General features: G+C 51.9%; 1 protein-coding gene across 5 annotated transcripts in view; it reads right to left on the bottom strand.

Annotated features, from left to right (window-relative positions):
* LRSAM1 (leucine rich repeat and sterile alpha motif containing 1) overlaps positions 1-14,199 on the bottom strand; it is a 37,132-nt gene that overhangs the window by 16,353 nt on the left and 6,580 nt on the right. For all 5 annotated transcript variants that reach the window (XR_014785888.1, XM_084820980.1, XM_084820981.1 and 2 more), the window contains exons 5-16: positions 13,207-13,284; positions 11,739-11,807; positions 10,862-10,946; positions 8,332-8,453; positions 7,968-8,058; positions 6,151-6,281; positions 5,343-5,372; positions 3,796-3,918; positions 2,896-3,035; positions 2,651-2,695; positions 1,776-1,846; positions 830-929 (exon numbers count right to left, since the gene is read on the bottom strand). Coding sequence is in view for 4 of the 5 variants with exons in the window: in XM_084820980.1 (XP_084677106.1) it covers positions 830-929; positions 1,776-1,846; positions 2,651-2,695; positions 2,896-3,035; positions 3,796-3,918; positions 5,343-5,372; positions 6,151-6,281; positions 7,968-8,058; positions 8,332-8,453; positions 10,862-10,946; positions 11,739-11,807; positions 13,207-13,284 (1,085 nt within the window). In the remaining variant the exon portion in view is untranslated. The remainder of the gene's footprint in view (positions 1-829; positions 930-1,775; positions 1,847-2,650; positions 2,696-2,895; positions 3,036-3,795; positions 3,919-5,342; positions 5,373-6,150; positions 6,282-7,967; positions 8,059-8,331; positions 8,454-10,861; positions 10,947-11,738; positions 11,808-13,206; positions 13,285-14,199) is intronic.

Below are 14,199 nucleotides of genomic sequence, written 5' to 3'. Positions count from 1 at the left end.
GGAAAAAAGCCAGGATATAAATATAGTAATAATAAAAAAATTGAAACACCAGAGCCTGAACTGGCATGTTTTTGTTTTAAAAACACACATGAAATAAATAAATGCTGTTTTCGCATCTTCACTTGGGTACACCATGGAGGCATGTGCGCTACGTGAAAATCGCTGCTTTGGGTTTTTTTTTTAAAGTCTAGGAACCAGCCCAAATTTTGGACGACGTGGCTCTACCCTGCTAAGATACCTCTCTTCTGGAAAGGCCTAACCTTGCTTGTGTGTGTGCCTGTGTGTAACAGCAGCACCCACTGCCCAGCCTACATGGCTTAGTATGGGGGTAGGCTGTTTTGGACTACAGCCCCCATCAGTCCCAGCCAGCAGGGCCAATGGTGAGGACAGGGGGAGTTGTTAGCCAAAACATCTGGACAGCACCAGGTGGGCTGTCCCTGGTGTAGCAGATAGAGCATCCCTCTCCAACCTGTGTCCTCCAGATGTTTTAGGCTACAACTCCCATAATCTCTAGCCACTGACCATGCTGGCTGGGGTTGATGGGGGATGCAGTCCAAAACAACTCAAGGGCACCAGGTTGCTAGTCCTTGAGAGAGTCAGGTTTAGGGAAAATCGGGTTCAAATTTCAGCCACAAAACTCACTGGAAGACTTTGGCCCTGTCATTCTCTCTCGGCCTGACCTACCTCACAGGGTCACTGTGAGGATAAAAAGGGGATGCACAGATTATGCACTTTGCCCGGAGTTCCTTGGAGGAAAAGCAGTTTTTTTTAAAAAAACAAACAAACCCAGAAATAATATCCTAAAAGCTCACTTCTTCTCTGGCAGTACCTGGAACAAGTCTGGTTGACGAGATCTTGCCGGCGCGATTCATAAGCGATCTGCAGGAGCTTGTTCTTGTAGGTCTCCGAGAGCATCTGCTGCATGGCCGCTGGGGAGGCAGGGAAAGAGCGGAAAGTCAGCAGCCTTTTGAGGCTGGAACCTTTTCCTCCTCCTTTCCCTGCACTTAGGAGAACCTGCTCGAACATGGAAAGAGGGAGGCGGGCCTCTTCGAAAGCAGGAACCAAAACAGCAGTGCCTTCGTTGTCCGGGGGGGGGGGGGGGGAAGTGCGCACAAATCCCCACAGTCAAAACCTGGGCAGATCTGTGGGACCCAGCACCGCTCGAAGACGGCCGTCACATGTGTCACGATCGCTTAGAGCTGACTGAGAACCCAATAATCCATGCACTCAGCTCAGACAGCAAAGGGCAGGGAGGGGTTCTTGGGGGCTGCCCCACAATGAAGAAAAAGACCTTCGTAACCACGGCTGGATCTGCTGGCAGGCAGGACTCCATCTGCTGCTCAAAGCCAGAGGGGGCAGGAGGAAAGGAACGGGATCTCCTGGGACAGGGGCCGGACAGCTGCCTGAACAGGAGCACCCCCCGCCCCCAGCACTTTGTTGCAGGTCTCATGTGTTGTGTACAGAGAGATATCAGAGGGGAAGGGGGCCACTCCACCAGCGCTGCTGAAAGACCTGATTTCCCCCCCTCTTCCCCCCTTTTTCCTTGTGTGTTGTGTCTTTTTTTAGTTTGTAAGCCTGGGGGGACAGGGAATGTCTTGTTTTACTGATTATAGGCCCGCCGCTCAGGGTGACTGAGGAGCGGGACAAAAATCTTTTAAATAAATATGGGGCCCGGATTCCTGCAGGTGGCCTCTGTTGCCTTTCTTTTCAGCAGGATCACTGTGTACCCTGGGACTTGGTGGAGTCCCACCCAGGACACCCGCCGCCACACTTACAGGCCACTTCCCTGCGGCGCAGTTGCTCCGCCTCCTCCTGGGTGATGGCCATCAGCTGCTCCATCCGGATCCTGGGAGCAACGAGGGAGGGTTAGCTGTCACATGACCTGCCCCAACTTCAAGCCAATGGCGAGAGCTGCCCCACCTCTTTCTGCCCCCTGCGCTGTTGATTGATCAGGCTGAAGGTTCACAGAGTCTACTGTCCTGTTTCTACCTGCCGTGCCCATGGGGCTGGAGAATCCTCTTTGGAGGAGGAGCCAGAGCTCCCAGAGACAAAGAACACTGATGGGCAGCCCACGCCAGGAGACCGGGTGGTGGACCAGGGGAGCTGGGGCTCTCAGGGGAGACGGCTGCGGATCCATCCCCATAAGAGGAGGGACGCTCCTCCCCTGCGATGGAGGCTGAGTGAACGCCTAGTCCCTTCCAGAGTGGTGGTGTCCCAAGAGGACCAAATCCCATTTTGGAGAAGCTCTCGGGGGCTGCATTCCAGTAGTGGGCGGGGCCAAAGGGGGAGGGGCCAAAACCACCAGCCTATTGCAGCTGAAAGCTCTTACTGCCAGTAAGTGAGCCTCAGGGGAGGCATTTCGACCTTTTAGAATGGGGCGGCGGGGGGGGAATGCACAAAAGCCAGGTCACCACGAACTGATCAGTGGTGGGGGAGAAAGGGGGTGGGGCCACCTGGGAACCCTGGGGAGCCACCTTTGACCTCCCTGGGACTGAGGCTCTGCACTCCACAGAGAACCTTGGGCTGGGATTGGACGGGCCCAGAGGCTGCACACAGGCAGCCCGGCGTCTTAGGGATCCTGACCCCGCAGCTGTGGTTTACAAAGCCATCACCCGCTCCAGGCAACTCGCAGCGGCCGTGACACGCTCACCGATCGTTCTCCAGGGATTTAAGGATCTCGGAGCTCTGCTTCTGCCTAAGACGAACAAAAAAAGGACAACGACGGAGAAGATCAGACGAGGGAAGCCAACGTCCTCCCTCTCCCTCGGTCAGAACAACATAGAAGTAAAAGCAAAAGGAAAACAAGGAATATGGGGCCCAGAAACGCTCAGGATGAAGCCAGGCTGCCCCGCTCCCGTGACGGCCGCCCCGCTCCTGCCCACCACCGCCTCTGACCTTTGATTCTCTTCCAGCAGCTTCTGGATGCGGCCCGCCACACCCTGCTCCATCTGCTTCAGCTGCTCCAGCAGCCTCAGGCGGTCCTCCCCCAGGCGCTGCTGGTGCCGCGTCAGGCCCTGCTCCAGCCTCACCTGCTCCTGAAGCCAGACAGACACCCGGAGCACTTCAGCCAGGCGTGCTGAGCCTCCAGCCGGCGGGGCCAAACCCAGCCCGCCTGATGTCCCAATCCGACCCTTCGGAGCTCCCCACGTGCCCCAACCCCTCTCCCCAGAACACTGAGTGTTGGGGGGGGGGGCAGGCATTTGTGCAGCTTTTCCTCCCATTCTGGGAAGGTTATAATGCCTCTCCTAAGGCTTATAGCAGGGGTGCAGGACTTCAGGCTGGTGGGCCAAATGTGGCCCTCAGCGCCTCACTCCTTTCCTCCAGTGGAAGGTCCTTGGATGGTTTCCTGGCTTTTGTGCAGTTTTCCCCCCATTGTAAAAAGGTTGAAATGCCTCTCTTAAGGCTTTACTGCCAGTAAAGAGTTCTTAACCACAAAAGGCTGGTGTTTGGGGCCCGCCTCTTTTGCCCCTGGCACCACCCACCCCTGGAATGCAGCCCCCAAGAGCTTCTCCAAGACTGAATCTGGCCCTCAGGTTGAAAGAGGTTCAACACCCTGCTTCGGCCCCATGATCATCTGAGCTGCCCTTTGCTGCACCTTTTCCAACTCCAAGATATCCTTTTCTGAATGGCGGTGGCCAGAACTATCAATAGTATTCTGAGTGGGGTCAGATGGCAGCTTACAGAGCAACTCTGGCAGGTCTATGCCCCGAGGCGCTTACAATCTTAAAAGTTACAATGACGGGGACGGAATGAGAGAAGAGCTGAGGGGAAGAACGGGGAGGGAATGGGAAGTACCTCCTTCATGCTCTGGAGGATCTCCCCCTTTTGAGCATTGCTCTGGTGCATCAGCTGTGCCTGACCCCTCTGCTCCAGGTCCAGCCAGCGCTCAAATTCCAGTTTCTCTTGCATCTTCTGCTCCTGAGAGACCAGCAAAAGAACATCATCCCTCTCTCTCTCTCTCTCTCTCTCTCTCTCTCTCTCTCTCTCTCACTCACACACACACACACACACACAGAGTGTTCAACCAGCTCTGGGGGCTTGGATGACTGAAAACTCTGTACAAAATAAATAAATGAATGATGGTAACTTCCCCGCCCCCAAACAAGCATTCTCACAGAGAAAGCTACGGTAGATCTCTCCCCCCTTAAAGGCTAGTTTTCTATGCGCAGGGACTATTCTGTCACCGCTAGCAGCCATTCCAGCAGCCATTCCAGCAGGCTCCCAGAGGGAGATGAAAGGGGAAGCAGGGCTGTTCCACCAGCATGGCTGAAAGACCACTTAATTTTTTTCCTCTTCCCTCCCCATGCCCTTTTCCTTGTGTGTCGTGTCTTTTGAGCCTGTGAGCCTGTGGGGCAGGGATCGTCTTGTTTTACCAATTGCACATAAGCTGGTCCAGTAGCCCTTTTGGCTGAGGAGCAGGATAAAACCACTTTAAATAAATAAATAAATGTGCCTTGCACAGTGGAGGCAGGTGGCTCTGATTTCAGTGGGGCTGCGACTCCATTCTGGGTTTCATGGTTGAAACCACCCAGAACTCTGAAGGAGCTATCCAAGGTGCTCAACCCTATCTCCAAAATAGGTTCAGCCCCATGGATAGCTCCTTTAGAGTTCTGACTGGTTCTGACTGAAACTCAGAATGGATTCAGAGCCACACCGAAATCGGTGCCAGCCGCCTCCACTGTCTTTGCATGGAGGAGCACTCAAACGTGTGATCCTCCCCTGTGGCCTGAAGTGCTGCAGTCCAGACACAGCTTTATCAATGCATCTTCCTTTCGCTTTCCACCCCACCCTCAAGCGTCACCTACCAGCAGCCATTTGCATCAGGCTGCACCAGAGGGAGAGATGGAAAACCAGGGTCGCTCCGTTGGCTCTGCAGAGACACCGGACTCCAAGAGACTCCTCCTCTCCCTGAATTCTTTGCCATTCCAGCTGGTCAGAGTGACTATGTCACTTGAAGGATGAGTGTCCAGGTTTGCTTGCTTTCCTCCTCCCTCCTCTTTCATTTTGTGCAGTGGTTTTTAGATTGTAAGCCTGAGGGGCCAGGGGGTGCCTTGCTTGTTCCTGATCTTAGGCAAGCCACTCTGGGAGCCTTGGCATGCAGTGAAAAATGCAATAAACTAAACAAAAGAATCTGCTGTGTGTAGGAACTGAAGCAAGGCCAGTTCCGAACTTCCACAAAAGCGTGGCAGGTGGCACTATTATTACTGATACAGTGTCATCTCTGTACATAAATTCTGTCATGCCTGGCGAATCCAGGAGGCAAAGGAACGAGCAGAGGAAGCCTGCTGAAGGGCATGGCAGCTTGCCAAAAAAGAGGGGGCAAGGGAGGGATGGTTCCTTACCTTCCGCTTCTCGTAATCGAGAAATTTGTTCTGAAAAGGAAGCAAAAGGAGGAGGAAAAAAAGGTGGGAAAGGTTCCTCCTGTGCAAGTACCGAGTCATTACAGACCCCTGGAGGGACGCCGCTTACGCTGACTATAGCGGGGTGGTCTGCCATTGCCTTTCCCAGTCATGACTACCTTTCCCCCAGCAAGCTGGGTACTCATTTTATCGACCTCAGAAGGATGGAAGGCTGAGTTGACCTGAGCCGGCTACTTGAGACCCGGCTTCTGCTGGGATCGAACTCAGGTCATGGGGAGAGTTTCGGTTGCAATACTGCCGCCTACCACTCTGCGCCATGAGGTTAAATTTAACTGGCCATCTGACTATGTTACACATCCCATTCGCCCAGCCACTCACCCCTCACTGTTCAGCGGAACGGGTGACCAATGTCACTTCCCTCGCAATGTCGCTTCAGAGGCAGACGTCCTCTTCCCTGCCCATCCCCTTTTCCTTGCATGTCGTGTCTTTTTGGATGTCCTCTGAACATGGCACTGTAATACCACTGTCATTAGCTAACAGCCCCTCCCAGTGGAGGCCGGTGGCTCCGATGTCAGTGGGGCAGTGCATCTGCTCCGGGTTTCAGTCAGAACCACTCTGACTGGTTCTGACTGAAACCTGGAGCAGATTCACACACATACCCCTGACATTGGAGCCAACGGCCTCCACTGGCCCCTCCACTTGAGTGCAGAGCTGGCCATGCCAAGCTTGGAAGGTCTTCGACCGAGAAGGGTTCTCTTTACACCTGGAGCAGCCCCCCCCCGGCACTCACCTGCCACTCGGCCTCGTTGTCCGCGTAGCTGCAGCCTGCCCTGCTGACCCCGTCCACCGACACCTCCCCTCCATCGCTTTCCAACACTGGGAGCAGATACTGGGATGGGGAATTGTACTCGATTCCCAGTTCTGGAAAGAAGCAGAAGGCCAGGCAGCGTGACACAAATGCTTCATGGGGAGAGGGAGAGCTCCAGGGTCACATCCAGCAGACAGTGTTGAGCTCGGGCCAGGAAGACCTGGTCCAAATCCCTGCTCAGCCATGAAACTCACCAAGGGGGGAGCATGCCGCTATCCCTGTGGTCGCTGTGGTGCCCACAGACACCTTTCTTGACCCCCCCAGACTCCCTGCCCCTCCTGAGCTGTATTGTAACATTTAATTTAATGGTATCTTTTAATTGGGAGGCAGCAAAGCAAAGTGCCACCACCAGAGCCATCTTTATTTGGGTTCCAAAAGGCAATTTTACGTTTTGGAGCTCAGACTTCACCTATGCCTTGAAATTCGGTTCTTGGGCAAGGGACTTTTCCTTTAGCCTCACCAATTTGCCTTTCGGGAAACGGGTGTTTCATAACTAACTATGCCCACCCTGGCAGCCATTTTGTGAGAGTGCCCATTCTCTCAAAATTCCAAATGTGCCCACTGACCCAAAATGGTTGGGGAACTCTGTGTAGAGACCAACCTACCTTGCAGGGCTTTTGTGAAGGTAGAAGGGAATAATCCATATAGGCTTAGCTTATTGGAGGATACCCGTGTCATCAATAAACCAATTTAAAACACAACTTTTTCCACATTTTCAGCACAGCTGAAATTATTTTTGCATACGTAAATGTGATTTTTAATATTTATATATGAACTTCTTAGAGATGTTATTATATTAAACAGTGTATATAAGTAGTACCAATAAATAATAATAAATATATCATAGAGGTAGGCCTGATTAGGCCTTGTCAGTAGTTTGGTTCAGGTGAAGTGCCTGATGGGATTGAGAGAATGTGTATGTGTCTGACCATGAGAAAGTATTTGTAACTTGCTCATTATAAGCAAGAAATTCCTATCCACCAAAGTAGCTCATCCCTGAAGGTAAGCAGGCAACTGTGCTGATAAGACTGTTGCTGAAACTAAATTAGCTCTTGAGCACGCGTAGTGTATTTTCTTTGTTCTCCAACTTTCAGTCTGTATAAAAGCATCCTGTTTCTTTTATTTGGTGTGACATGGTTTCAGCTGTCTCTCGCACAGCTGTGATGTGCTTTAATGAATTTCTGACTGTTCAACCCAATCAGCCTTGAATATTTCCATAACAATATAATGTTGAAGCACACAACTGCATTGCCCTCGCTTCACCACTGGGGCCTTCACTGGATCTCGTTCAGAGGGTCCTCCAAACCATAGTTTGGGGGACCAGGAAATCCCCTCATTTCTCAAACCAGAGTTTGTCAGTCTGGACACCTCGGCAAGTATGTCTTCACCGGATGGATACCTTGCCTTTCGATCCAGAAAGATCCCCTAGTGGGTTAAACCCGGGGTTTAATGTGCCGTGTTTTCCCCATTCTAATGCCTCTCCTAAGTAAGAGCTTTAAGATACAATAGGCTGGTATTTTTGACCCTGCCCCTTTTGCCTTTGGCTCCGCCCACCACTGGACTGCAGCCCAAGAGCTTCTCCAAAATGGGGTTTGGCCCTCGGGCTGAAAGGGGAGGGGGACGTTGGCAGAACAGGGTTGCTCCTTGCTGTTTCCCTCCCATTTCCCAGAAGGGGCAATGACTGAGAAGCATAATCAGAAGATGCAAGAACCTGCTGGGAGATCTTCTCCTTTGCTCACCTTCGCACAGAAACTGCTGGATGGCCTCTGTGCCACAGCTGCAGATTTCATCCGGTGGGTAGGTCATGGACGAGGCGTCCAGGGTCAGCGTCTGCAGAAGAGACATGTGCACGTCCAGAGATGAGGTATACACATGTGGTACCAGGCTGGCTTTATGCCCAACCTTCTTCCCAGGCAGAGAAATCTCGCCCTAGCCCACCTTAGCTTGATCCTAAGAAGACTGGCCCATGGCGCACTGCAGGAACTCTGGAAGCCACAAATCTAGAGCCCACCTGCTTAGTATTGCCCCATGTGAATTGCCCCGCATGGAAACAAGCCCAGCTCCAAGCAAAGCCAAAAATCCCCCAAAGCTTATGGCTTTTACCTCCAGTGTCCGGATGTGAGCCATCACCGACGGCAACTCCCGCACCACGTTTTCGCTGATGTCTAAGGTCCGCAGGCTACGCAGGCAGCTCAGAGTGTCTGGCAGGGCCTTCAGCTTGTTGGCTGCAGGGGGAAGGCAGAATCTGAAGCTAGTGCCGAACGAAGTGGCTAGTCCACTGAGTGGTGCGGCCTTACAGCCCACACATTACGCCTGTGCTAAAGGATCTGCACTGGCTGCCGGTTTGCTAGTGAGCTAGGCTGAAGGTGTTGGTGCTAGTACACAAAGTCCTACACTGCTCAGGATCAGGTTACCCCAGGGAACGTCTCCCCACATAACAACCTCCCAGGCTCCTATGATCTTCGGGGAGGCCCTGTTGTCTGGGCCGCAGCCTACAGATTTCAACAAGGAGATGGGCATTCTTTGCAGCGCTGCCCGCCCTGTGGGATGCTCTCCCCTTTGAGGTGTGTCAGGCCTCAGTGCTGGCATGTTTCAGACATTTATCAAAAATGTATCGGTTTGCTTTGGCTTTCCCCCAGCCCACGAGCTATCTTCTGTGACAGCCTCACGACACTACTGTGTGCACGCGCGTGCATTTGGTCTTGTTTGCTTTGTATTCTTTTGTAACCCGCTTTGGGATTTGTTTCAAATAAGAAGCGGCATATGAACATCGCTAATCAAAAATGAAATGTGGGAAATCAAATCAGTCACACACTGTCGACGCGTGCCATGATCCTGTCCTGTGGTCACTGCGGAACCAACAAACAGCAGCGGCTAGGATCACCCTTGCAGTGCCAGCAGCAGGAGCACTCCCCATCTAAGGCCTGGGGAGTGGACGTGAAGAGAATGCTGGACTAGATGCACCCTCAGTCTGATCCAGCACGGCTCTTCCCATGTTCTTCTGAGATGAAGTGCAGTTTGTCCAGGTATGGGTGACATAGTTAATCAAAACTTGGGACCAGGATACCTAGCAGATCGCCTTCCCTTATATAGACCCAGACGACATTTAAGATCTTCAGAGGAGGCCTTGCTGGTAATTCCAAAGCGAATGGAACGTGGCATGAAGAACGCTGATGGCGAGCCATCTCTGTAGCAGCACCCCCCCCCCCCGGAAAACCCTCCCCTGTGCAGTTCGGAGGCAGAAAATATAACATCTTTTAAACGCCTCCTGAAAACACACATTTCACTCAGGCTTTCCCTGGGCTGTAACTGCTGCTGGGTTTTACTTTGATTTTACATGGTACTTTCAAACTTGTAAAAGTTTATATTGTGTCTTGCCCTGTTGTATTTTATGGTTTTAATTGTGAGCTACCCGGAGAGCCTCGGCTATTGGTCAGCATAAAAATGTAATAAATAAATAAATAAAACTTGCAGCCACACCAGAAGGAGGGACATGTGAGGCTGGGGGATTGGGAGGGGGGGAGGCTAGGTTTATTATGGCCCAAACCATTAGCATGAAGTCTGAACCAGCTGAGTATGTGCCCTAACTATGAAGTTGGCAGGCACCATTTTCTCTCTGAATGACTGTTTTCAATCTGTGAGAAGGTTACAGTACCTGGGACTGCTTAGCTTAGAAAAAAGGCGAGTGAGGGCAGGCACGATAGAGGTGTACAAAGATGTGCCTGGTGTGGACAAGGGAAGAGGGAGAGACATGTTTCTCCTTCTCTCTTAACACTCAAACCAAAAGAGTCGTCCTGTGAAGCTTACTGGTGGGAGATTCAGGACCGATCAAAAGGACTTCTTCACACAGCACGGAGTTACACTGTGGAATTCACGTCCACCAGATGTTGTATTGGCCACCAGTCTGGATGGCTTTAAAAGGGGATTGGACAAATTCATGGAGAAGGCTTTTAGTGGCCGCTAGTCCTGATGCCTATATGCCATCTGTTCTAAATGGAGCTCAGGAAGCTGCTTTACACCAGGCCAAACTCTTCCAGTATCTACCCCAGTGCTGCAAGCTCTGACAGGCCACAGCTTTCCAGGGTGTCAGTCGTTCAGTGCCAGCCCCAGATTTTGGACGGCCCTTGGCCAAGACACCCTCCATGGGCGCCCTCCCTCCATGAGTCGACCTTCTCACCACCATGGTCACCAGCTGCTCTTGCTCCTCCTCCTCAACATGGCTACCACTGGCTTGCTTGACAGGCAGAGAGCCAGGGAGCAAGGAGGCCACGGCTTTTTTTGCTCCTCCTCCTCACCTCCTCTGTTGCCTGGGCTGGAGCAAGAGGCAGGGGAACAAGCAGGTTGCAATGGGGAAGAGGAGGAGCAACTCCAGGGGGCTCTGGTCAGGGGGGCCCTGCTGGGATATGGGCCCTCGACAGGTGCCCAACCATGCCGACCCTTGATGCCTAGTCTTTCTCACTGCCTGCTCCCCACTGCTTTTATTTTTTTTAAACTGGAGACACCAGGGGTTGGCCCTGTGGCCTTCGGTACACAAAGCAAGACTTCTGTCACAGAGGTACGGCCCTCTATGTCCTCCGGACACGCACATGGCTTGGAAATGAGTCCCATTTCACCCAGAGATGTTTCAGCCTACCTTTCAGATTAAGGCTCTGTAGCTGGACGAGGCCCCCGACAGAATCCGGAAGCGCCTTTAAGAGATTCTTTTCAACGTTCAGGACCTATAAAGAGCAGAGAGAAGTGATGAGAGCAGATTGGCCTTTCCGGGCTGACAGCAGCTTGCAGGGTAATCGCTCAAAGTTGGGAAAACTAAAGAACTTCAAACGGTGAAATCTTGGTATATGGAGCTGTAGCAAACAGCCACGGCAGAAAAATCGACGTAACAACTGAAATTTAGATAATGGCAAAGTCAAAATATCTGATTTATTAATAAAATATGGCATGATTTTATTTCTTAATAGCAAGCTGACAGAGGTGGACACATTGTGTCTGCCCTGTTTGAGTGTTTGAGTGCAGCCAAGCCTGCTGGCATCCCTAGGCATGGCCCCAGCCATAGTGCACCCCTATAGCCCCCCGCGGGAAGGGGTCTGCCTACTCCCTTCTAATGAAGCGGGGCTGCCCCACAGCAGTGGAAGGGCTCAGGCTTCTAATTCTGCCTCTCGGCCTCCTAATCTCCCCTGGCTTCAAACTGTATGGACTGCAAAGCTAAGTGCTGGTTAGGAAAGTCAGCCATCTAGTGGCTCAAGATGTTACTGCAGGCCTGAACCACATGGACACATTTAAATTAATTAAAATTAATTAATGGGTTTTAAAAGGAAAATAACCCGAAGGTGCACACTCTTAGGTCCCCTGATTGTGCATGCCAACTTTCAGGTGTTTCTAGGTTTCACAGTCTTGGTGCTGGAGCGATGATGGATGGATGGACAGACAGACATCCTCTTTTATTATTATAGATACAACTACCCAGGAGAGGTGGTTCTGAAAAGGCTCCAAGGGCAGGGTTGCGTCTTTACCTGGAGAGATGTCAGCAGACCGATATCAGTAGGAAGTGAGGTCAGCTGGTTGTCATGTAGATCTAAAACCTGGAAGAGGAGATAAAATGGCTGCCATTCATCTGCAAAAAATGGTGGGCCATTTTTTTGGGGGGCCCTGGCACCAAGTTTGCCCCTGTAGTGGCAAAACCGCAGTGATTCTGCAAGCAAACACGGCCTGGGGGGGACACATGTCTTGTTTGCAAGCAGAATTGCGCTCTGGAAGCTTCCCGGGAGTGTGATTCTACTTGTGCACCATGGCAGCAAATTCTGCAGCAGTTGTGGTGGGAGCGTGGTGCGCCCCCCAGTGGGGCAATGCGGCCCCCTGACCCCCAGAAGTTGCCTGCCCTTGCTCTACAGCAAGAGGAAAAGAGGACATGTGACTTCAGCTGGGAATTTTAAACTGGAAACAACCCTGTGGCAATGTCTAGGGGGAATGTAAGAAGAGCCCTGCAGAATCAGACCAAACACTCATCAACCTGAACCTACCTGGACCCTACAATCAACATCAAGGCCTTCCTCTGAGTGCCTCCTCCGTGGTAGACTCAGAAGGTGGCAACAAGGGAGAGAGCCTATGCAGCAGCAGCCCCCCAGTTGTGGAATGCTGTCCTTCCTGAGGTCTGTCTGGCTCCAACACTCATCTTTTCAGTGCCAGGTTACTGTCCTCTATGTTGGCATATGATGGGGCATTTATGTGAGTTGTATCAGGTCCAGTACCTTACTGTAACTGTTTAAGAGAGCAATCCTATGGCCCCTGGGCGAGCATCCCAGGGACCATAGGAATGCTCATATTCTCTCTTCCGAGGTCGGAGACAGGGCTCCAACCTCAGAAGGGGGAGTCGGAGATCCAACCCTCCTCCCCTGCCCCTTTGCACCTGGCATGGCCAGAACTGCGCCAGCTACCCTCCAAGGTTGGAAAAGCAACCTAGGAGGAGGAGGAGGAAAGGGGGCGTTCTGGTGGGCAGGGAGGGGAGGAGACTGGAGAGACCAGGATATGAGTTACCCTGAGACTATTCCAGCCTCCTTCCCTCCCTCTCTGAAGCACCCTCGCTAGACAGGCAAAAAAGCCCATCTAGCAAAATCTGTAGGGTAGGAGGACAGGAAGGTGAAAATCGCCTCCACCACTTCTTCTGCCCTGCACTGGATGATCAGATGCCTCCGAGTTCAGGAGCTTTTGATCACCGAGGGCACAATCAATAGGACTGCGCTCTAATTGTTTTAAATTTCTCAGAGATTTTATATTATGTTTTCATGATCCTGTATTGTGATGTATATTTTTCTGAACTGCCCAGGGAGCTTTGGCTATTGGGCGTTATAGAAATGAATACAATAATTATGAAAATAATAATAAACTGGGGTTCTGTGCCTTCTCTCTCGATTTCAGACCCAAAGGTCTCCACCATGCCCGACCTAGACCTCATGTCGCTTCCCACAAGAACTCCTAAGTTACCTTCACAGTTATGAGATTCAGGAGGCTGCAGGATTTAGGGACCAGAGACGTCAGGTAATTGGTGTGAGCAATCAGCACCTGAGCAAGAGAGAACAGGGAGGAGATGGTTACACCGATGCCGGGCGCGCAGAGGCCATCATCTGGGCTTAGGTTAGCCTCTCACAAGCTGTGCCCTCCAGATGTGTTGAACTACAACTCTCAGCGTCCCCCAGCATCCAACACATCTGGAGGGTACCAGGTTATGGAAAGCTGGCTGAGATGCTCTCCACGATGATCTGCATTGGCACAACAAGGCTGCTGCCATTCTAAAGCATCCAGGCTCTGCTCTGGCAGCCGGCCAAGCCGGCCACCCTACTGGATATGCATATAAATGGAATTCCTTCTCTGCAGCACACAGCAAAGACGGCGTCACCCTCTTCTCCTCCAACCGGGCCACCCCAGAAAAGGTGGTGAATTCTGCCGTATCATGCCATACGCTCTGGGATTCTCAACGTAAATAAGAACTAGGCTTTCTTGGTTGGTGGCGGTGCCGTAACCCAGCTCCAGTAATTGACATTAGGCAGGATGTGTCCAGCTGTAATTAGCCCCAGGTCCTGGACGCGTGGGAGATCTAGTCTGGTTCCCTAGGTGGGACATTTTAGGGGTTTGGGATGGCCATGTTCTCTGTCCCCTGACTACCAATAAGTTGGTGGTTTCCCAACTTCTGGGCAGTTTCTTCCCCATTCTAAAAGGCTGAACTGCCTCTCTTGAGGCTTCGTTGGTGGGAGGAAGAGCTTTAAGCTACAATATGCCAGCATTTTCTGTATTTTGGGGGCTGCCCCTTTGCCTTTGGCCCTGCCCACCCCTGGAATGCGGCCCCAAGAACTTCTCTGGAACACGATTCGGCCCTCGGGCTGGAAGCCATTCACCACCTCTGTTTTAGGAATTTAAAAGCGGTTCTACATGAATGCAGCCACAGACTGACTTGGTGCAAGGTAACTTCCTAGCTTCTTT

Source organism: Heloderma suspectum, chromosome 14 (genome assembly GCF_057233095.1).
Source record: "Heloderma suspectum isolate Gila_16-S chromosome 14, 16-S_ref, whole genome shotgun sequence".
In the NCBI taxonomy this organism is placed as follows: domain Eukaryota; kingdom Metazoa; phylum Chordata; class Lepidosauria; order Squamata; family Helodermatidae; genus Heloderma; species Heloderma suspectum.
Note: the sequence above shows the minus strand (reverse complement) of the source record. Positions and strands in the feature narration are given on the sequence as shown.